Source organism: Mya arenaria, chromosome 2 (assembly GCF_026914265.1).
Source record: "Mya arenaria isolate MELC-2E11 chromosome 2, ASM2691426v1".
NCBI classification, from domain to species: Eukaryota; Metazoa; Mollusca; class Bivalvia; order Myida; family Myidae; genus Mya; species Mya arenaria.
In genome coordinates, this window is record NC_069123.1 from 39,634,693 (window position 1) to 39,657,123 (window position 22,431).

General features: G+C 37.2%; 1 protein-coding gene and 1 long non-coding RNA gene across 2 annotated transcripts; both read right to left on the reverse strand.

Moving 5' to 3' along the window:
* LOC128243983 (uncharacterized) lies at positions 1-783 on the reverse strand. Its single transcript, XR_008262942.1, has 2 exons — positions 439-783; positions 1-78 (listed from the first exon to the last, which is right to left on the reverse strand). It is a non-coding gene; the product is annotated as an uncharacterized LOC128243983 (long non-coding RNA).
* Positions 784-3,129: 2,346 nt separating this feature from the next.
* Positions 3,130-20,492, reverse strand: LOC128211068 (uncharacterized). Its single transcript, XM_052915473.1, has 10 exons — positions 20,474-20,492; positions 20,067-20,271; positions 19,764-19,847; positions 19,417-19,505; positions 17,254-17,436; positions 16,477-16,614; positions 15,349-15,404; positions 12,527-12,663; positions 11,893-12,017; positions 3,130-9,368 (listed from the first exon to the last, which is right to left on the reverse strand). Exons 2-10 carry the CDS (start codon positions 20,233-20,235, stop codon positions 9,198-9,200), a joined length of 1,152 nt encoding a protein of 383 aa, XP_052771433.1. The 5' UTR covers positions 20,236-20,271; positions 20,474-20,492; the 3' UTR covers positions 3,130-9,197.
* Between the last annotated feature and the right edge of the window lie 1,939 nt (positions 20,493-22,431).

Consider the following 22,431-nt stretch of genomic DNA (forward strand, 5'->3'; position numbering starts at 1 on the left):
AAAATAAATAACGTTTTATTGAACTCTTATGTAACATTAAAGTACTGGCACTGGCGAATCTGTCGTAGAGATTCAATTCTGAAAAGAAAGGGAGGAGTGTGTTAAAGGTCTCTATATATGTACTGAAAATTGCGAGTAGTGACGAAATCATGATATAAATGTATTATATTATGGTATTTAATGCAGTTAAACACTTATAAAGATATGTCAAGATCAAGTTCACAAGGTTTTAAGGCCTAAGTCAGCTTGGGATAATCAAGCCCATGAACCTGCTCATCTGAAAATCTAACTAAGCGCCCACCACCAATGTCGCAATATTTAGATTGTTAAGATTCAGTTTGTTTGTTTCCTCAAAAACACAAAATTCCCTTTACCAAGAGAACAATAATTGTGTCAAAGATCAGACATATCGCTCACTCAGTGGTTACAAAGCTGTACCTCACGATTTAGTCACCATGCGTCTTTGCCGCCGATCGCACGAGACCGCATCACGTGCTCTTTTCCGGAAATCAATTGTCTCTTGTTGGCGCCGCCATCATGACTTGTGTAGGAGTCCCTCAGGTCGGCAAAGAACTGCTCGTACAGGCGTTGCTCACTCACAGAAATGAACTTCCGGTTAACGGACGGGTACAGAGGGTCCACGTCCTCGTAGCTTCCAGTTTTCAACGGAAAACATTCCGTAACAACGGCGAGGGTCGCACAAAGTAATGCTAGCGATTGTATCTTCATATCCAATGGTGCACCAGTAACTTATTAAAGTAAACAAATATTAACGACACACTGGTTAAAAGTTCATAGTGATAGCCTATTTTCTAAAAGCGGCGTCAATGTCAAACATGTCGTCATTGGTAGCAGCGAAAGTCAGTGAGTGACGATACCGCGGGTTTATTAAGTTCCTCGTTGGGAAGTTATCCTAACTAAGACCCAATCCTAAGTTCAGGGATCCCACCCAGTGCGACAAGTTCTCTGGCATATGTTTATTTTATCACAAGTCACCATTTGATATGTTATGTAGTATTTTAGATTTTGATATTAATTTTCACAACTCGATAATTCGATTTGCATACATGTAATTATATTGACTTTTCTGTGGTGACATAATAACAACAATATGTATACTTCAGTGTGTGTATACCACGTGAAAATTTACGTCACATATGCTTCGTCGGAGCAAAAATTTGCTTAAAATGGAAGACTTAAATCAAAGATAATATTTTATTTACAACACCATTTTAAATGAAACAGTCCCTGCCCCTTAAAGAGCCCCGCATTTGTTTTATTTCCGAAATTTGATGAGGTCTTTAGTTTCATAAAACACTTCGACAAACCTGTTTCCAAAATAATGTTTTGACAGTGCTCAATCAGACGGCCGTATTGTGAAAAGGTGTTTTAAGAAACAAACTCGCTATCAAGTTTTGGTAAAAGACCGAAGGTGAGGCTCCGTAAGCGGCGTATACTGCTCTATGTTTTATTTAAAATGGTGAAGAAATAGTGAAGTTATCTTTGTTTAAAGTGTGTTTTTTTTCAAATCAAAATGTTGCCTTCCGCCGTAGCATTTATGACGCAATATATCACGTGGTATACACACACTGTGACTTGCTTATAATAATTAGTTTTGAAGATAGGCTGTGCCAATATGCTTATGTAATGCACCAGTCATTTGTAACCACGGCCCCCCAGGTCCGGGGAATAGCCGGGACTTTGACTTTCGGTCCAGCCAACCCCGGTAAAATCTCCGCCCTGCGGGGACGAACTGATGGTTAAAGCCCGGCCAAATGCCTCCGCACCCCAGAGACTCTATATAAGGCCCAATCTCGGCTTAATTTGGCGCTATGACAAAACCACCGCGGTCACCCAGCCCTGCGGGGCCACCTGGAAAGTAAAAACACGGCCCTTTTTCCCGGCTATCCCCGGTATACCCACGGACCTGGGGGGGGGGGGGGGGGGGGGGGGGTTACAATTGACTGGTGCATAAGGTATTCAATCAAATTTCAAATGCCTTATTGTTATAGTCTAGGTGCTCCACACATTTACCGGTGTAATTTTCAAATGGTACACTCGGTTTTCGTTTTAGCTGTTCTTTCCGTTTCCATGCCAGTTCTGTATGAAATTCGAACACGTTAGAGAATTAATTGAAATTCACCATAGGGTTTATAGGGATGGGTAGTCCGTGACACATAGCACTTTAGGAGCAGTTAAATGATGAAAGTTGACATTGTCAACGTCTTTAACATCTGTGAAACTTGTTTAACACTTTCAATTAGCAAACACTTTTAATTGTGTACTCTGACATTTTTATGTCTCGTGTGACCTTGACTTTTGAGGTATGGACTCAGGTCAAGGTCAATGAACATCGTCAACATTTGTACCAAGTTATATGGTAATCCATCAATGCATATGTAAGTTGTAGTGCGGACACGAGCATGTTTATTCTGACCTTAAATTTGTCTTGTGTGACCTTGACCTTTGAGGTATGGACAGGGGTCAATTTCACTGCACACCATCTTTATGAGGACAACATTTGTATCAAGTTATATGGTAATCCATCAATGCATAAGTTACGCTATAGCGCAGACACAAGCATGTGTACTCTGACCTATATATGTCTCGTGTGACCTTGACCTTTGAGTTATGGATCCGGGTCAAGGTCACTAAACATTGTCTCAATGAGGACAACACTTGTTCCAAGTTATACAGTAATCCATCAATGCATAAGTAAGTTATCGCGCGAACACGAGCATGTATACTTTGACCTTTAAATGTATCATGTGACCTTGACATTTGAGGTATAGACCCGGGTCAAGGTCACTTCACATCGTCTAAATGAGTACAACATTTGTACCAATTTATATGGTAATCCATCAATGCATAAGTATTATTTGGCAAAAAGCCACTGCATAAAAATAAACGATTGTAGACCTACAAAACCGATTGTAGACCTACAAAACCGACAAAACCGAATCTTAACCAAAAACATCAATTGTCGCACATACTATTTTCTCAGCTCAACTCGACTACACCAATCACAATGGAAGAAACAATGAAGACTGTGTATTTTATTTTACAAAAATTTATCATTAAATTCATCTGTAAAGTACCAGTGTAAATGAAACATGTGTGTTGGGATTGTCATCTTACAAACCAATACTATAATAGAACAGAACCATAACATTTATTTCCAAGAAGTTTATAGACCCATCTGGCAAAACATGTACATATACAATGTCGACAAAAAGCAGCAATACCACAACAAACACAAGTTATGCAATTATGATATGATTGAAGGGATGCATAGGCCAATTTCAATAAAGGATTATAGTGGCCACTTCCATAATCTTCAATCTAAACAAACGTCACAAATTGCAACACATTCGTTTTTGATTATTTCCCCATGAATGTGTCCTTTTTATACTGGCTTAATTTCAGTTCACTGAAATATGTAGTAAAATGAAGAAACTATAACACAAAAATAATTTCAATTAATGAGTAAGATCGCCTAAGATCTTTATTGAGATGGCCCCTGAACATTATACCTTATACAGAAATGCTGACATTGCTTACCTCAACACATGGCATTACCTCAAACATAAACACATGTTATATTATGTATACAGTGGGTACCATTAAAAATACAAGTAGTTAACATTTAAAATACAAAACACTTCATAATGGCTTTATAGCGAGAATTCAAATTATTTGTCAATAATGAAAAACTTAAATACAATGTTGACATGAAACAGTTACATTCACTAACGTTTTAAAATGTTATAATGTGTCGCATCACAACTTTAACCCAAAACTAGAGATTGCTTTTTTGAAAAAGCGCTTGTCTCCCCTATTGTGTGGTTGTAGCTGAGAAAAAATAAATGATGGACATGAAATTTGTAACTTTGGACTGGAGACAAACCAACAGTGAAGTTTGGTTTATTCGATTATATTAAATAGTGAAGAGAAGAAAGTGTTGTTGATTAATCATGGAAAATGTAAACGAAGTTTGCATTGTATGAAGTTCCTGGGCGCAAGCGTTATTCAATTATTGATCGGAAACCATTTTTCAGCTCACAGTCATCGTGACCATGACCTTTTACCTACTGATCACAACATCAATAGGGATCATCTACATAACCAACTTGCATACCAAGTATTAAGTTCTTGGGTGCAAGTGTTCTTTAGTTACTGAGCGGTAACCATTTCTTCAACTCAAGGTCATGGCAACCTTGACCTTTGACCTACTGATCTCAAAATCAATAGGGGTCATCTACTAGTCATGACCGACTAGCGTACCAAGAATGAAGTTCCTGGGTACAAGCGTTCTTAAGTTATTGAGCAGAAACCATTTTTAAGCTTAAGGTCACCGCCAACGTATCATTTTTTACCTGAAGGTAACCTTGACCTTTGACCTTTTGATCTGAAAATCAATAGGGGTCATCTTCTAGTCATGAACAACTAGCTTACCAAGTATGAAGTTCCTGAAACCAAAGGATCTTTAGTTATTGAGCGGAAACTTTTTCTTCACTTCAAGGTCATGGCAACCTTGACCTTTGACCTAGTGATCTCAAAATCAATATGGGTCATCTTCTAGTCATGACCAACTAGCATACCAAGTATGAAATTCCTGGTTGCAAGCGTTCTCTAGTTATTGAGCGGAAACAGTTTCTTCACCTCAAGGTCACGGTGACCTTGACCATTGACCTACTGATCTCAAAATCAATAGGAGTCATCTACTAGTCATGAACAACTATGAAGTTCCTGGGTACAAGCTTTCTTTAGTTATTGAACAGAAACCATTTTTAAGCTTAAGGTCACTGCCAACATAACATTTTTTACCTGAAGGTAACCTTGACCTTTGACCTTTTGATCTCAAAATCAATAGGAGTCATCTAATAGTCATGAACAACTAGCATACCAAGTATGAAGTTCCTGGACCCAAAGGATCTTTAGTTATTGAGTGGAAACCGTTTCTTCACCTCAAGGTCACGTTGACCCTGATCTTTGACCTAGTGACCCCAAATTCAATAGGGGTCATCTACTAGTCATGACCAACTAGCATACCAAGTATGAAGTTCCTGGGTCTAAGAGTTCTATAGTTATTGGGCGGAAACGAAGTGTGACGTACTGACTGACTGACTGACAGACTGATGGACTGACTGACGGACAGGGCAAAAACAATATGTCTCCCCATGAATGGGGGAGACATAAAGATATTACACGCAAATGATTTTTACATGGAAGGTCACCACGACCTTGACTATTGACCTTGTTACCCCCAAAACAATTGGGATCATCTAGACATCATGACCAACCTCACTTCAAAGTTTGGTGAACCTAGATCAAAGCATTCTCCTGATATTGCACGGAAATATTTTTTTACATTAGAGGTCACAGCGACGTTGACCTTTGACCTTGTGACCCCCCAAAATATAGGAGTTTTCTAAACCTCATGATCAACCTCCCTACCAAGTTTGGTGAACCTAGGTCAAACCATTCTCAAGATATTGAGCGGAAATGTTTTTTACATTGGCGGTCGCCGCGACCTTGACCTTTGACCTAGTGACCCCAAAAACAATAGGGATCTTCTACACCTCATGACCAACCTCCCTACCAAGTTTGGTGAACCTAGGTCAAACCGTTCTCAAGATTTTGAGCAGAAATGTTTTTTATATTGGGGGTCGCCGCGACCTTGACCTTTGACCTAGTGACCCCAAAAACAATAGGGATCCTCTACACCTCACGACCAACCTCCCTACCAAGTTTGGTGATCCTAGGTCATGCGGTTTTCCAGTTATCGATCGGAAACGAAGTGTGACGTACGGACGGACTGACGGACTACCGGACTGACGGACAGGGCAAAAACAATATGTTTCCCCCAGAGAGGGGGAGACATAATTATCCCGTCAAAATATGGTGTAATTGTACAATCTTTTTGTTTTTATCTTTTTCGAAAATGTTGAGGTAGTTTTGACCTTAATCAAGTATGAGGTTTTATTGTCACAATTAACCATAATTGACCTTAGTCAAGTACGAGGTTTTATTGTCACAATTAACCATAATTGACCTTAGTCAAGTACGAGGTTTTATTGTCACAATTAACCATAATTGACCTTAGTCAAGTACGAGGTTTTATTGTCACAATTAACCATAATTGACCTTAGTCAAGTACGAGGTTTTATTGTCACAATTAACCATAATTGACCTTAGTCAAGTACGAGGTTTTATTGTCACAATTAACCATAATTGACCTTAGTCAAGTACGAGGTTTTATTGTCACAATTAACCATAATTGACCTTAGTCAAGTATGAGGAATTATTTTATGTTTTTCGGTGGTATTTTTTTTAATATAATAGTGGATTATATCTCAATTAACTCACCTGTTGAAACAGTGAGTTTATCTAAATACAATTTCACTGTTTCTTAGGTTTTACCCTGTTTATTGTAAAAAAAACACAAAAAAAATATAAATGCATACAATGCTGGGAAATAAATGCAATGACGTCATTTAATTTTATTTTTGTTCCTATTTAATATTAATCAAATTTTGTTTTTGGTTAAATTATAAGCATGAAATAAAAATAAAAAGGGTTTGTTTCAGTGAAAGATTGTAATATATAATACCTGGTGAACACCAAAAGTAAATATTCTCTATATATTGTCATAATTGATCGAGTCAAGCATGAGGTAATATTGTCATAATTGATCGAGTCAAGAATGAGGTAATATTGTCATAATTGATCGAGTCAAGCATGAGGTAATATTGTCATAATTGATCTGAGTCAAGTCTGAGGTATTATTGTCATAATTGATCGTTTCAAGCATGAGGTAATATTGTCATAATTGATCTGAGTCAAGTCTGAGGTAATATTGTCATAATTGACCTGAAACATTGTTTTTAGTTTGAGGTAATCTGAGTCAAGTTTGCATATGTGTATTGTCATTGATAACAAAATCTAGACGTAGGTTTAATGTAATGCTACATTTTTCTACCAACAATGTGGATTGCATTGTACTTCATTTGTTTAAATCTACATTTTCAACACATTTTGTTGTATTTGTTTATGTTAAAATTTCCTGGGACCATATTCATAAAGCATCTTAAGAGAAAGATTTTGTCTTAGTGAAAAAATGCACTTTTTCTAAGTTGAATTTAAAGGAAACTAAAATGGCAAGCAAAATAATAATTGCATGAGAATAAATTTGAGGAAAAATAAGGAGAATTGTAGTGATGTTTCATCACAGTTCTTATTTTAACCATTTGACCATTAATTGTACCTTGAATTAACTAGACTGAAATCTATTTTATTATATGCCTCATTGAACTGTCATATCATTAATTTGTCTCTAAGAAATAATCAAAACAACCAATAACACATGTCTAATATCTTATCCACCATAGAAGTAATAAAACACTTTTAACGTACACTTATTTAATCCTGACATAATCTAATGAGTCCAAAAAACAACTAGAGATTACTTTTTTGAAAAAGCGCTTGTCTCCCCTATTGTGTGGTCGTATCTGAGAAAAAAAAAGATGGACATGAAATTTGTAATTATGGACAGGAGACAAACCAACAGTGAAGTTTGGTTTATTCACCTGTATTAAATAGTGAATATCTACTGCGACCTTGACCTTTGACCTATTGATCTCAAAATCAGTAGGGGTCATCTACTAGTCATGACCAACTAGCATACCAAGTATAAAGTTCCTGAGTGCAAGCGTTCTTTAGTTATTGAGCAGAAACGAAGTGTGACGGATGTACTGACGGACAGGGCAAAAACAATATGTCTCCCCATTAATTGGGGAGACATATTAAATTCAGTTGAAGCTTTAAGGAGACTTTTTTTTATAAACACAGAATCCTGTCCATGGCTATACTATGACATCTTATCAGTTCTTCCAATCAATCAAACTGGTATAAAATGTAACTAGATCAAAGCATTCTCCTGATATTGCACGGAAATATTTTTTTACATTAGAGGTCACAGCGACGTTGACCTTTGACCTTGTGACCCCCCAAAATATAGGAGTTTTCTAAACCTCATGATCAACCTCCCTACCAAGTTTGGTGAACCTAGGTCAAACCATTCTCAAGATATTGAGCGGAAATGTTTTTTACATTGGGGGTCGCCGCGACCTTGACCTTTGACCTAGTGACCCCAAAAACAATAGGGATCTTCTACACCTCATGACCAACCTCCCTACCAAGTTTGGTGAACCTAGGTCAAACCGTTCTCAAGATTTTGAGCAGAAATGTTTTTTATATTGGGGGTCGCCGCGACCTTGACCTTTGACCTAGTGACCCCAAAAACAATAGGGATCCTCTACACCTCATGACCAACCTCCCTACCAAGTTTGGTGAACCTAGGTCAAACCATTCTCAAGATATTGAGCGGAAATGTTTTTTACATTGGGGGTCGCCGCGACCTTGACCTTTGACCTAGTGACCCCAAAAACTATAGGGATCTTCTACACCTCATGAACAACCTCCCTACCAAGTTTGGTGAACCTAGGTCAAACCGTTCTCAAGATTTTGAGCAGAAATGTTTTTTATATTGGGGGTCGCCGCGACCTTGACCTTTGACCTAGTGACCCCAAAAACAATAGGGATCCTCTACACCTCACGACCAAGTTTGGTGATCCTAGGTCATGCGGTTTTCCAGTTATCGATCGGAAACGAAGTGTGACGTACGGACGGACTGACGGACTACCGGACAGGGCAAAAACAATATGTCTCCCCCAGAGAGGGGGAGACATAACTATCAAGCTTGCTTGAAAATAGCTCTCTCTATAAATGTTTCTTAATTTCCTGCCTAAATCCCATATACCGGTAAAAATCATGGAATAACAATTTATTTTTGCTGAGGAGCAATACTTAATATAGAAAGATATAGGGACCAATGAAAATAATACAGGTTTAGTAGGTGACAGGATATGGGGAAGTTCAAACCTGAATATTGTTTTGTGTGCCCCGTATTTCCATACTGATAAACAAAGTTCGAGTGCTTTCACGCAATAATTAGAATGTAATAACAAAAACAATCCGTCTAAGAAACAAGAAAACACTGTGTGACCAACCAACAAATGCTCCAAAACCTATTTCACAACCTTGTAAAATTCATAATACTGTTCAGTAAATAGTATCACACAAACATAGGTAATGCTATCATGGTAAAAACAGAAGTTTTATTAAAATATATTCTTTTAAGACTTAGCAAGCTCCCCAAGAACGTATCTGATTTTCTTAATTGCCATGGCAACCATTTCGTCATCTAGGTCATTATGGGTTACGAGGCGGGTCACCATGGGATATATGGCGACAGAGCGTATCCTCACTGCGACCTCCCCCAGTGCTGAGCGCTCCTCATCTGTAACCTGGGATATAAAGGGGAGCGCAGGAGTAGAACAATGTCAATTCATATACAAGGTACAACAGAGATGGTATTCATCCATCATCGGAAACCACAGTAAATTTTCCGTCATACTTCATAATTATATGATATGAACAAATCATAGGATAGAAGTGTATCGGGGGTATCTGACAATGGTATTCAATGTAAGTCAACTGGATCTAAGAACAAAGTAGCTAATCGGATTACATTTTATAAGTAACAGTATCAGAAGGCAATGATTTATAACCATAAGATTGACTTAAGTTGAATATTGAATAACACCCCTGAATATTGGTTTTCTGAATTAAAGAAAATCATCAGACCTTTGGAATATATGCATCATGCTAAATAAACTTTAAAGGCAGAAAAGCACACTTTCATTGTGCTAAAATAACATCTCACACAAAAGAAAATGTATAAAATATATTTTTTTTGTGGTTCTCATTTTATATGTTATTATCATAGAGAAATTTGTTGATGAGTCATTAACGATAGACTTGAATAATATGCCTTAATATCTAAGAATGGTAATCGGTCTATAACTTGAATTTTTATGCCCCCGAAGGTGGGCATATTAAAATCGCACCGTCCGTCCGTCTGTCTGTCCGTCCGTCCATCCGTCCGTCCGGCTCTGTAACTTTCCCTTGTATGGACAGATTTTAAAATAACTTGCCACATGTGTTCCACATACCAAGACGACGTGTCGCGTGCAAGACTCGTGTCCCTACCTCAAAGGTCAAGGTCACACTTAGTGTTTATTCAAAATGGAGTGCTGCATATAAGGACATAAGAGTATAGGTTGTCGTGTCCGGGCTGTAACTTTCTCTTGTATGGACAGATTTTAAAATAACTTGCCACATGTGTACCACATACCAAGACGACGTGTCGCGTGCAAGACCCGTGTCCCTACCTCAAAGGTCAAGGTCACACTTAGTGTTTATTCAGCATAGAGTGCTGCATATAATGACATAGAGTATAGATTGTCGTGTCCGGGCTGTAACTTTCCCTTGTATGGACAGATTTTAAAATAACTTGCCACATGTGTACCACATACCAAGACGACGTGTCGCGTGCAAGATCCGTGTCCCTTCCTCAAAGGTCAAGGTCACACTTAGTGTTTATTCACCATAGAATGCTGCATATAAGCGTAGAGTATAGGTTGTCGTGTCCGGGCTGTAACTTTCCCTTGTATGGACAGATTTTAAAATAATTTGCCACATGTGTTCCACATACCAAGACGACGTGTCGCGTGCAAGAACTGTGTCCCTACCTCAAAGGTCAAGGTCACACTTAGTGTTTATTCACCATAGAGTGCTGCATATAAGCATAGAGTATAGGTTGTCGTGTCCGGGCTGTAACTTTCCCTTGTATGGACAGATTTTAAAATAATTTGCCACATGTGATCCACATACCAAGACGACGTGTCGCGTGCAAGAACCGTGTCCCTACCTTAAAGGTCAAGGTCACACATAGTGTTTATTCGCAATGGAATGCTGCATATAAGGACATAGAGCATAGGTTGTCGTGTCCGGGCTGTAACTTTCTCTTGAATGGTCAGATTTTAAAATAACTTGCCACATGTGTTCCACATACCAAGACGACGTGTCGCGTGCAAGACCCGTGTCCCTACCTCAAAGGTCAAGGTCACACTTAGTGTTTATTCATAATGGAGTGCTGCATATAAGGACATAGAGTAAAGGTTGTCGTGTCCGGGCTGTAACTTTCCCTTGTATGGACAGATTTTAAAATAACTTGCCAAATGTGTTCCACATAACAAGACGACGTGTCGCGTGCAAGACCCGTGTCCCTACCTCAAAGGTCAAGGTCACACATAGTGTTTATTCACAATGGAGTGCTGCATATAAGGACATAGAGTATAGGGTGTCGTGTCCGGGCTGTAACTTTCCCTTGTATGGACGGATTTTAAAATAACTTGCCACATGTGTTCCACATACCAAGACGACGTGTGGCGTGCAAGACCCGTGTCCCTACCTCAAAGGTCAAGGTCACACTTAGTGTTTATTCACAATGGAGTGCTGCATACAAGGACATAGGGTATAGGTTGTCGTGTCTGGGCTGTAACTTTCCCTTGTAAGGACAGATTTTAAAATAACTTGCTACATGTGTTCCACATACGAAGACGACGTGTCCTGTGCAAGACCCATGTCCCTACCTCTAAGGTGAAAGATACACTAAGTGTTTATTCACAAGGGAATTCTGAATATAAGGACAAAACAGTGTAGGTTGTCAAGTATGGGTGGTATTTTTTTATGTTCAGAGGAAATTTAAAATAACTTGCCATATGTATTTGACACATAAAGGCAAGATCAACTTTTCATGTACTGACCTTGTTCGTAGGTCAATGTCACATTCGGGGGCATTCGTCACATACTGTGACAGCTCTTGTTTTTTTCCTTAGACCCTATCTTTTTGAATTTGCCCCCAGGAGCATTGTACCTAGACTAGTAAAACAAGGTGGTGTTTTAATGTTTGTAATGACCACATACCTCAATGAGCCTGTTAGAGAAGTCCCTGGCGGTGAGCCCGGGTTTCACCATCTCAAACATGACCATGTTCGTGTCCATCCCATCCTTCGGTATGCGGGCCACACCCTCACAGACGTCAGACACAGCTGAAATATTTAATAATGATAATCTCTAAAAGATGAATTTTAAAGGTTTTAGTATGTCCTTATAAATTTGCTATTTGTATTTACGGGCCAGTTTATTGTAGGCTAGAATATATGTGAACACCTTCATTCATTTTGTCATTCTGTTTTAAGCTGTCTATAACTCTCCTTTATCCACTTCAAGCAAGTAATTCATGGTAATTGAAATCATGGTTTACAGCTACAAGGTTGCAAACATTGCATTATATGGCAGAATTGGATACAGGGTCTAATAAACACAACAGAACACTACTTTAAGTCTAACAAGGGAGATAACTGTAATTTAAGCAATTAACAGCAAGAGTTACAGGCTTGGCTCAAATGTAAGTATTGTCATTGGAAACATGTGTAGAAAGTCTCAGCGACGTCAAGGCTATCACAATATATATAAAAAAAATCTGAGAAAAAAAAAACGACAAAATAATAGTGATCTAGCTACATGCCTAACACAGTAATTTGTTACTCTAAAATACCTTCAGCTATTTGTGCGGCCCACTGGTTGTCCTTGTACAGTCGAGGAAGCACGTGCTCCAGGGAGTACAGGGCTGCAGCTGCAAATATCCCAGACTGCCTCAAACCTCCACCCAGACCCTTACGCATCCTCACAGCCCTGCAGTTATCAGCTCACACATGTTATGATTTTTTTATGTATCTCATACAAAAGGGAATTATATCATCAAACATTACAACGAAAGAGTACCTAACCAACTGATTAGTTGATTTGAATGTGACAGAAGAGTGGATGTGACAGAGTGGATGTGAGAGAGTGGATGTGACAGAGAGGATGTGACTGAGTGGATGTGACGGAGTGGATGTGACAGAGAGGATGTGACAGAGTGGATGTGACAGTGGATGTGACAGAGAGGATGCAACAGAGTGGATGTGACAGTGGATGTGACAGAGTGGATGTGAGAGAGTGGATGTGACAGTGGATGTGACAGAGAGGAAGCAACGGAGTGGATGTGACAGTGGATGTGACAGAGAGGATGTGACAGAGAGGATGCAACAGAGTGGATGTGACAGTGGATGTGACAGAGTGGATGTGAGAGAGTGGATGTGACAGTAGATGTGACAGAGAGGAAGCAACGGAGTGGATGTGACAGTGGATGTGACAGAGAGGATGTGACAGAGAGGATGCAACAGAGTGGATGTGACAGTGGATGTGACAGAGTGGATGTGAGAGAGTGGATGTGACAGTGGATGTGACAGAGAGGATGCAACAGAGTGGATGTGACAGAGAGGATGCAACATAGTGGATGCAACAGAGTGGATGCAACAGAGTGGATGTGACAGTGGATGTGACAGAGAGGATGCAACAGAGTGGATGTGACAGTGGATGTGACAAAGAGGATGTGACAGAGTGGATGTGACAGTGGATGTGACAGAGAGGATGTGACTGAGTGGATGTGACAGAGTGGATGTGACAGTGGATGTGACAGAGAGGATGTAACAGAGTGGATGTGACAGTGGATGTGGCAGAGAGGATGCGACAGAGTGGATGTGACAGAGAGGATGTGACAGTGGATGTGACAGTGGATGTGACAGAGAGGATGCAACAGAGTGGATGTGACAGAGAGGATGCGACAGAGTGGATGCGACAGAGTGGATGTGACAGTGGATGTGACAGAGAGGATGTGAAAGAGTGGATGTGACAGTGGATGTGACAGAGAGGGTGCGACAGAGTGGATGTGACAGTGGATGTGACAGAGAGGATGTGACAGAGTGGATGTGACAGTGGATGTGACAGAGAGGATGCAACAGAGTGGATGTGACAGTGGATGTGACAGAGTGGATGTGAGAGAGTGGATGTGACAGTGGATGTGACAGAGAGGAAGCAACGGAGTGGATGTGACAGTGGATGTGACAGAGAGGATGTGACAGAGAGGATGTGAAAGAGTGGATGTGACAGTGGATGTGACAGAGAGGATGCGACAGAGTGGATGTGACAGTGGATGTGACAGAGAGGATGTGACAGAGTGGATGTGACAGTGGATGTGACAGAGAGGATGTGACAAAGTGGATGTGACAGTGGATGTGACAGAGTGGATGTGACAGTGGATGTGACAGAGAGGATGCAACAGAGTGGATGTGACAGAGTGGATGTGAGTGGATGTGACAGAGAGGATGTGACAGAGAGGATGTGACATAGAGGATCAGACAGAGTGGATGTAATAGTGGATAAGACTGGGAGAGATTTTAGCAGGTGCTACAATATGTAGTACACCTTTTATCAGATTATTTACCGTAAATGACTGGGTATAAGACGATAGGGGGTATTAGACGCAGGGAAAAAAATCTGTGAAAAGTCCAAGAAAAAAACTTTTAATCTATGTTTTTGGTTAAAAGACGCATAGAAAAGATGTCAAATTGTCTGGCATTTTCGGCCACCATGTTTGTTGACAGTGACAAAAAAAAAAAAATTCCTGAAAATGGCAACAGTTTTAATTAACTTGATGAAGGATTTACACTTGTAGGCGTAATAAATAAGTTAATGACCATTGATAAACAGGTTAAAAGCAGTCGAGTTTTTCACACCTTCTTGTACAACTGACAAAAAATATTTTGACAGTGCCCAACTTTGCTTTTTTATATATGCAAGTTTAATTATTGTTCAATTTAATTTATTATTCAAAATAATATTGAATAACTTTAAATCGAAAAACATTTTTGTTTAAATTATAAACATCTTACGATATACAGTATTCCGATCTTCAACTGCCGTTTTAACTCATATATACTCGATTGATATGATGCGAGTAACATCCCTTTCTACATAAAGCTTCTGGTAAACAAACTCTCTGCTTGAAATCGACCTCAGAAAAAAAGTTAAAAAAATTGTTACTGGGTATTATACGCAGGCATTTTTTTGCATCGAAATCTGAGGGAAAAAAGGGCGTCTAATACCCAGTTATTTACCGTATACCGCTGGGTTTTTTAACATGCTCAACCAATACATGGGAGACAGATTTCCATTATTGAACAGGACTATCTATTTGTGTCATTTGCTTTTGAGATGAGAGCGCAAATGCAATGTATGCCACACAGTCTAATTTTGTTTACAATAATTTGAAGTTTGATTGAAATATGATTAAAAATGACTAATTTAAGGTTGAGACCTGATATTAACAGGTAGACAACTTCTATATACCTCCTATCTGTTTTCAGAGTCAAAGTTTCAACCTCGGTTTCAAGGCTTTATTAAATATGAGCCCTCCTGCACCGAAAGTGGAGTATTGGAAGTACCTAAATTATGCACTGCTTTCTATCATAACAGATAAGGATTCTAACCACTTACATCTTTATAAAGTCCTGTGTGCCTGCTATGATGGAGCCAACAGGTGCAGCCAAGCCCTGAATACAAAGGTGCAAAGGCATACATAGGTGCAAGCAGGTAATCAAGTGTTAAGCACCACAGGACTTTCGGCCAAAAGTTGTATTTTCAGCAAACTGATGTAAAAAAAAATTATTGGTATATTTTTAATTAGTTTTTATACTGAGTTCAACAGTGACTTTTCCATCCAAATTGAGGCTTAAAACTTCCGGCCAAAACTCAGTGATGCAACACTTATGGTCAAGACTAATCTAATTGGACTATCAAATTAAATAATGAGTGTATATGCTGTTTTTAAAGAATGGCTTATAAATGCAAATTTAATGTAAAGATGGTATACATGCATATTTGGGTTATTTTTAATTTTTAAACAACATGTATACCTCTTCAGAATCTTAATATAATGGATGCAAAACAGTTACTTTTATGATTTAAGGTAGATTCTATGATATCAGTTATTACCCTGTGCTTTTTTTTAATTACATTTAAATCATGGCAATATACATGATGTTGTTATAACTTTGAGTGGCTTAAAATTAGAATTTGTTCCTAACTATTTTTTTCCATTGATTGTGAACAGCAATGAAAACCAGCCTGTAAAGATTAAGTAAGCTTTGATTCTATTTATGTAATACATTTTACATTTGTATATATAATACATTTTCATTTTCACCTGCAAACTGTTAGACAAAATGTAAGGCTAATAATTACATTAGAAACATACAACATACAACAGTTACTGTTCTTGTTCACTTAAATAGCATACAAAAGCCCAATTGAATAATTTACTGCAATTTCATAATAATTTGAGACACAATAAATATTTCATAACAAGTAAAACATCAAATTTTTAAACATATAAACAGCAATACATGTAGCACAAAAAAGAACCTAATTCAAATTTTGAACATCGTCCGCCATCTCGAACAAGTATTTTTAGAAGAGAGTTGAAATGAAAAATAATTATGAATAAGTATATATCAAATGAAAGAAGAAGGATATCTTGCGATAGCAGCTAGATGAAAGTGCTTTTGAGCTTCATTTGAATATATAAAGCTCTACTCTACTACAATTTGATCATCTCAAGGTTACCTTAGAAAAGCACATGTTGACGCTGTCTGAGTACTTCAAGATTTCAGAGACTGGGACCCCGAGGGCAACAGCGGAGTTGAGGATTCGAGCCCCATCAGTATGAACCTTGATGTTGTTTTCCTGGGCAACCTCATATACCTGCAGATTTAAATATTACTTCAACGAACAAGACTTAAACATGTAAAGAAAATACCAAAAAAGTTCACTATTGCAATTCCTTTTCACGCCTAGAACTTTTTTTGCATTAAATGTAATATACAATTTATAGTATCATAGAACTTATTTTTGCTCAGAAAAAAATATATATTTTACAAAATGATAGGAGCATGACTTTTTGTAACTGTGTTATCTAAATGATGTGATTAATTCATAGTTGGACCATTAGAGGTAAAATCTTAATGATTAAGAAGGACAGAGCGAGCAAAGAGAAGACTATGTTCTTAATTTCTTTGATTGTAATCAAATGTAAACGATTAAGGTTGGTACTTATTGTAGACTGATAGTCGATTTCATTGGCTGAAAATGTAGGACTGGTTATAATCCTAAGTACAATAAATATTTTCAGACCAAAAATAATTGACAGGCGATTGCTTTAATTTCTCATATTTTTATCCTTGGGTTTTGGCTTATGTTGTAAATTTAAAAATTTGTAACTCCATTTAATCATCAGAAGAAATGGTAAACTGTTAGGTTTGTGACCTGATCTATTTCCTAGAACACGCAAAAATAACATCATTGAGAAAGCAAAAAGATCGACAGTATTGTAAATGAGAATACTTTTTTTATGAAGGACATGGGAAGTGCCTTTCCACCACAAAAGTTGTGCGAGTTTTCCAGGCATATGAGCTTGGTCCAGGGCTGGTGGACATCATTGGTTGGTCGCAAATATCGGCGCAGCTCATCTACGTCAAATGTCCCATCAGGTAGGTTTTTAATGGTGCGTGGACACACCCCTGCAAACTAGATAAAAAAGAAAGAAAGATGACCTCGTTGATACAGGGTGTTTTTAGATTTTTAGATTATCCATATTAGTATCACATGGTTCTCAAGGAAGACCAACATAAAGTGGTCCCTATGCTTTTTTTTTAATGTACTTTTTCTGCCGTTTATTTTTATTGCAGAAATACCATATACTTGATAATTCATAGAAGTTATTTCATCAAAAAAGAAATTCACTCATAAAGATCGGTTAAAATACTGTCGTTATCTTTAAACATAAAAGACTGAACTTTCTCAAAAGTCATATCATTACTTTTATATTAACTTATGTTTATTCAACCTCGTTTACACAATGTAGAGTGACAGTGTGATTTTGTGTTGTGGAGGAAACTGGATACCAAGTGAAAGTCACTTGACCGGCTTGGTGACCTACCACCCAGCATGGTCACCGATAACCAAACTCACAAAAACCCTGATGTCGCATAATAGACATCTACATGTCAATGATGCATCTAAGCTCATTCCTATATCACAGTTAAGAATGTACTATAAGATACTAGCAGTAATATATATAAATATATAAAACACTAATTGGGCCTTACCCTACTAATGATGAAAAAAAAATTAAAAAAGTACATGCAGAACTAATTAAGATAGATCTATATCACCAGCTGCATCAAATTCTTAACAAATATCTTATTAGTCATTGAACTGCACATGATTAATAGATGAGAAGTCACTACATTCATCTCTACAGGAATGCATTTTATGTTACATCAGCTTAGTTAAATCTAAAAGCAGCTTATATTTATATTAGAAAGTAACTATTTTAATATTTACTTACAGCTCATTCATTTTTGTTTTATCATCTGTATATTTTAAATGAAATCTGTTTCATATTATTAGATTCAAATCAAACACATTTTTTTTTTTAATAAATTGGTTTCATACTATTTAAGATTCAAATAACAAGTATATTTTGAGAGATGTCCATTTTCTAATATATATTCAATTTACCTTAGCATTTAAAAACAACTCTTGTAGTGTAAACATATTGGGGTCTAATTGGAAAAAAAAAATCTTAAACATATATCCCCAAAAGCAAACAAGAGCTGTCACAGAGACAGCGCGCTTGACTATTCCGCCTCTTTTCGGAGTATGGATTGAAAAGTTTTGGCAAAGCATGTATGGATCACTGTTAGATTAGACTTCAATGAAATACATGATGTGCTGAGATATTTACATAAATTTAATTGGAAAATATTTGAGGTGGTACGCAAACTTTAATGTAAATTCTAAGTTGAAAAAGGGGCATAATTCTGTCAAAATGCTCGATACAGGACCTCCTCCTGTGTACAGGTTGGGGGCATGATGGTGAACAAGCGTGCGAAGTTTCAAAGCCATATGTCAATGGACTTTGAAAATATTTGAGGTGGTACGCAAACTTTAACGTAAATTCTAAGTCGAAAAAGGGGTATAATTCTGTCAAAATGCTTGATACAGTGACCTCCTCCTGTGTACAGGTTGGGGGCATGATGGTGAACAAGCGTGCTAAGTTTAAAAGCCAGATGTCAATGGACTTTGAAAATATTTGAGGTGGTACGCAAACTTTAACGTAAATTCGAAGTCGAAAAAGCGGCATAATTTTGTCAAAATGCTTGATAGAGTTACCTCCTCCTGTAAACAGGTTGGGGGCATGATGGTGAACAAGCGTGCAAAGTTTCAAAGCCAGATGTCAATGGACTTTGAAAATATTTGAGGTGGTAACTTTAACTTTAACATAAGTGGTTACACCGACGCCGACGCTCTGGTGACTAGGATAGCTCTCCTTATTCTTCGAATAATCGAGCTAAAAATGATGAAAATGATGAAGAAAATGTTATTCTTTCACAAGATAAAAAAATGTTTCATAAAAACAAAGATATGCAGATACAACGGATGTAGAGAGTGTCAAAGATTTGAGCTTTGGTAATACCATAAATACAATCAATATTTTATTACCTGAGCTATCCCTGCTTGCTCATTAAGGAGAATATGTGATTGGTCTCCGACTACAGCCTCCTGTCCCCGCTCCCGACAGTGGACTAGAACTGGATATATCAATCATAGGGAAGAAAATTTGTAATGAACAACGTTAGTTACAAAACATAAAATATCTAACATAAAACAGATTATTTTTTTATATAAAACTCAAAATTTATAAGATAGGAAACTTTACATATTACCAATATTTGTATTTCAGTTTGCAACTCATCCTAAAATAAAACAAAAAAGTTTTGAATCTGACTTAAACTGTGTAAGAGATAGACTTTAGTCGGAGGATACAAACATGTTTAATTCATACTAACTGGAGATGAGATTTCCCATGGTTCCTGTTGGAACTAACAATGCGGCTTCCATGCCGAACAACTCCGCACACCGTCGCTGTAACTCTGGGGTAATCAATATGTTCAATATAGAAAAAAAATCAAAATATTAGACTCATTTTAAAGGTATTGAAGAGCAAATTTTTAGAATTTTTGCTGTGAAGTATTTTAGATTTAATGAATATTTTATCGAAAGAATTCTAACTGTGTAACATACTGAGCCAAAAGTATTATTATAGTAAGAAAACACTTGTGAAATTTAACACTAAATGTATTTCAGCATACCAATGACGGTTGGGTCCTCACTGTACACATCATCACCCACCTCGGCCTCGGCCATGGCCCGCCTCATACCGGGCGAAGGGAGGGTGAGTGTGTCACTTCTGAGGTCAACTACTCGTGGCTTATTGATAACATCATTTGAGGGCACAGGCAGTGGGCTTGCATATGACATACTTGCAGTTTGGACTGGGGGTTCTAGCGGCACACACTGGGTAAAAATACAAAATAAACATATATCACAATGTATGGAATTTAACAGAGTAACACATTTTTTCAATCAAGTGCTTGTATTACAAGTTGTAATTTGCTAACTTTTTTATGTGTTAATCAAAGAATATTTTGCATAAATCAAAAAGCCATTTTTATACATTTTCATAATGCATAAGGCAGTGGGCTTGCAAATGACATACTTGCAGTTTGGACTGGGGGTTCTAGCGGCACACACTGGGTAAAAAGTACAAATAATGGAGAAATTTAGTTATTTCATTTTTTAAAAATAAAATTTAAATAAACATATATCACAATGTATGGATTTTAACAGAGTAACACATTTTTTCAATCAAGTGCTTGTATTACAAGTTGTAATTTGCTAACTTTTTTATGTGTTAATCAAAGAATGTTTTGCATAAATCAAAAAGCCATTATTATACATTTTCATAATGCATTTTTGTTCTGTTTTTAATCTAAAAATAAAACTTCAAGCAGAAAAAGGAAAAGCAAAACCATCAAAATGATATCTTAATAATCATACATATTGAAACTGAAAGCTTACCTTCCTCACAAAAAAGGAAAAAAAATAATCTGAGGTCAAAGATTTAGGTTCCACATATCAGATAACAAACAATAAACTGTCTGACCTCAAAAGGTAGAGCAAACCTAGATTTACTAACCTTATTTATAGGCACAAAGAGACGGGACATCAACATTGTGAATAGAATGTAAACCAGTATGATATGCAGTCCTATTTAATACAACTAATTAAATGTCAAGAATACATTTAGTAAGCATAATCCATGGAGTTTTGATTTACTCTAAAATTTACTCTTATGTCAAAACATGATGAGATCATTAAGTAAAGTGATAAATCAGAAAATATCATTGACTAGAATACACTATTTGGTACTAGAGTACTTAATGCTTATATAAACTAATACACTGGTATTTACTGGATAATTACTTTTTAACTGATTCATTACATTTTGGTTGGTTCACTTAAGGTACATTCTGACTGATTAATTATAACGAAAAAGCTACATAATAAATACTTTAGGTATAAATATATTCTACAACAATATTGAATCTATAAGTCTACAATCCCACTTTATTAGCGGTCCAGTTTGCAAAGTGGAAATATTTGAACAGTTTTGTTAAACCCAAGTCCCACTATTGCCTTCACAGTACCTGCAATAGGATAAGATTACCTTTAACTGCCAATTGTGGGTAATCCTCAAAAAGTCTAACGAAAATTCAAGCTTCCACAGTCCCTGACAATCAAATCCTTTAAAACAAGTGATTTCAACAGCAGGGAGGTTTCTTTGTGCATGTACAAAAACTTGGCTGTGACTGAATCAGTCGGGCGCAGCCTTTTAAAACTTGTAACATTGTTCTCAAACAAAAGTTCATACTAAATTCCTGTAGTTATTCAAACAGTCATTTGCCATTTCATTTCCTACATTTGACTTTGGTATTCTAGTAACCTATTAACCTTCACCAAGTTGCAATAATTTGTAGAGATTACCAGTGATATTTTCATAAGGCCAAAAAAATAAAATTGTTTGTTTAGGGTAACCTTCCCAAAATTTCTAGGTAGGGTAGGTAGGGATTTTTTTTTTTTTTTTATTTTTTTTTTTCAAAATCTGTCGTAAGTTCAGAGTGTTTTCTTGCACATGGCAGTCTTTCCTACATTACTGTCATTGCCTGACTTTTTTTCATCATATAAACAATAATTCTGATTAAAATCTGCATTTATACGCCCTTCGTAACTCTCTATTCGCTAACAAATATTTTTTTGCTCAGAAACGGAAAAAAATAGTTAGGGTCGGCGCATTTTTATAGGTAGGGTCGGGTTACCCAAAACAGACATATTTATTTTTTTAGGCCTAACCACTACAGATCATGTCAGACTATTTTGCTGACCTTTGTAAGGTTACCTACAACCTATTCAACAGTCATTGACCTTAGTTAAGGATTCCTTAAATGACTTGCATTGGATCATTGAAGACTAGTTGTCTAGTGTCACTGCAACCCAACATTTGAAATTAAGTCCCATGAGATTGAATCGAAGACTTCCCAGTCATATACAATCAAAGGGTATCATTGCAATGCTAGTGTGCCTTGAGCTTAATAACAAAATTTGTCCCTGTACCAA